This window comes from Engraulis encrasicolus, chromosome 23 (assembly GCF_034702125.1).
Source record: "Engraulis encrasicolus isolate BLACKSEA-1 chromosome 23, IST_EnEncr_1.0, whole genome shotgun sequence".
NCBI lineage: Eukaryota > Metazoa > Chordata > Actinopteri > Clupeiformes > Engraulidae > Engraulis > Engraulis encrasicolus.
In genome coordinates, this window is record NC_085879.1 from 49,820,881 (window position 1) to 49,823,380 (window position 2,500).

Genomic DNA, 2,500 nt, shown 5'->3' on the forward strand with positions numbered 1-2,500 from the left:
ACGCACACGCACACACACCACACACACACACACACACGCACACGCACACACACCACACACACACACTCGCACACACACTGTACATACAGTACACACACACACACTCATCCTCTTTCTAGTTGTATGTGTGTTTCCATGGTGACTGCAAATTCAGGGTGTTCCTTCAGCAGAGGGTGTGTGTGTGAGTGTGTGTGTGTGTGTGTGTGTGTGAGAGAGAGAGAGAGAGAGCGAGAGCGAGAGAGAGAGAGAGAGAGAGGGAGAGAGAGAGAGAGAGAGAGCGAGAGCGAGAGAGAGAGAGAGTTGGTGTGGCTGAGTGGGTTGTTATGCTCTGTCTATACATTATGCATAGGCCACTTAACACACACATGCACACACACACTCGTGCATATCAAATCATATATGCTGAGCCACATGCATGTACACACACGTATGGTGTATGTTGAGAGCAAGCAGCTTTCACATTTCATAAAACACACACGCACACACACGCACGCAAGCACACACACACACACACATACAGTACGCATAGTGATACACACAGATAGTGATGTGCACATGTAGAGATATCAACACACAAACACACAATCGCGCACACACACACACACACACACTGCAACCCTCTCTCCCGGTAGCTGTGTGTGTGTCTGAGGGTTTTGAACAGATGTGCACACGTCACGCTCCACTGCCCTCATCTCTCACACTCAGGAAACGCTGAGGAGACTGGTGTTTGTGTGTGTGTGTGTGTGTGAATGTGTGTGTGCGTGCGTGCGTGTGTGTGTTAGTCACTGATGAGCTTTATGTGAGTGTGTGTGGTCTGTGTCTCCTTAGCAGCTGTGTGTTTGTGTGTTTGAGTGTGTGGTCCTTAGCAGTAGCAGCAGGATGGTTTATTCTGCCAATATTCTGTTACTGGCCTCCATGCACACTGTCCCTGTTCCTATCTTTGAAGGATGTCCTTTTCTTCAACAGAGGTGACTAGAGGTGTGTGTGTATTATTGTTGAGTGTGTTGTTAGTTGTTGACTAATTGTTGTGTGTTTGTTTGTGGTTGCCATGGCAGCATGCAGGGATGTCTGAGATGCCCTACCCCCACATCCGATACATCTCCTCACGGATGACCAACTTCGGACGCACATACGAGGTGCACACACACACACACACACACACACACACACACACACACACACACACACACACACACACACACACACACACACACACACACACACACACGAGGTACACACACACACACACAAACACACACACACACAAACACACACACACACAAACACACACACACACACACACACACACACACACACACACACACACACACACATTCACTAACAGTACACACATACACCACACACACACATTCACTAACAGTACGCACGCACGCACGCACACACGAGGTACACACACACACACACACACACACACACACACACACACACACACACACACACACACACACACACACACACACACACACGAGGTACACACACACACACACACACACACACACACACACACACGAGGTACACACACACACACACACACACACACACACACACACACACACACACACACACACACACATTCACCAACAGTACGCTACGCACACGCGCACACACACACACACTAACAGTGTAAACACGTAGTTGTTGGCTGAGAATAGGGGTGGGCGATATGGGCAAAAAAATGTATCTCGATAAGTTTTAGAATTTTCACGATAACGATAAGTTGACGATAATTTCCAAAAAACACTTGCAAAAACCAGTAGGGCCTATTTCAGGAGGGGGGGGGGGGGGGGTAATCAATGTGTTTGAATTTTACTGTATAGGAATTTGGCAGGGCAGGGTGAGTAAAGCAGATAATTTGTAGGCCTATGTAGCCTAAACTGCATGTTACCAAGAGGTCTGCATAAATGATGGCATGTCTACACTGGGCTACATCACAAAGCATGGCAGTATAACAAAGCTACACATTTATGCTGTCTATTATTTGTGCATGATTCCAGACAAATTTCAATTCTGCACTGGAGGTAGTAGTGCTGCATTTGTGTTGTAACTGGGGAGGGACAGAGAGTTGGGAGAAATGCTGTGCTGAAGAGCTTTTGAATTTAATAACATGCATATGCTCTGGTCTGTAAAGTAATACTTCATCACTTGGCATGAAAACATATCCATGTAAATAAAAAAATGTTTTATAATGTATTGCTTATGATTCTGTTAGATGACAGCCATTTTTGACTGGAAACAGTACATGGATAGGAAACTAGGGCAGCTGCAAATTGCATGTGTTGAATTTCACACATTGTAATTTAACTCACTGCACCAGTCTAACTTAACAGTACTTGTCCACCTAAGCAGTTATACCATCTGTATGCAGGTGGGTGTTTGAGTAGTGAGTAAAAGCCACTAATAGTTGTAGAGAACAACATTGCTTAGCCTAGTTCGCTAACTAGCATGCTAACTAGCGATTTCTCAGACCAGAGACAAAGCT

General features: G+C 45.8%; 1 protein-coding gene across 1 annotated transcript in view; it reads left to right on the forward strand.

Moving 5' to 3' along the window:
* Positions 1–2,500, forward strand: part of rnf111 (ring finger protein 111) — a 36,152-nt gene that overhangs the window by 26,065 nt on the left and 7,587 nt on the right. Inside the window, exon 13 of the mRNA XM_063189732.1 lies at positions 1,056–1,136. Coding sequence (XP_063045802.1) covers positions 1,056–1,136 — 81 coding nt within the window. The remainder of the gene's footprint in view (positions 1–1,055; positions 1,137–2,500) is intronic.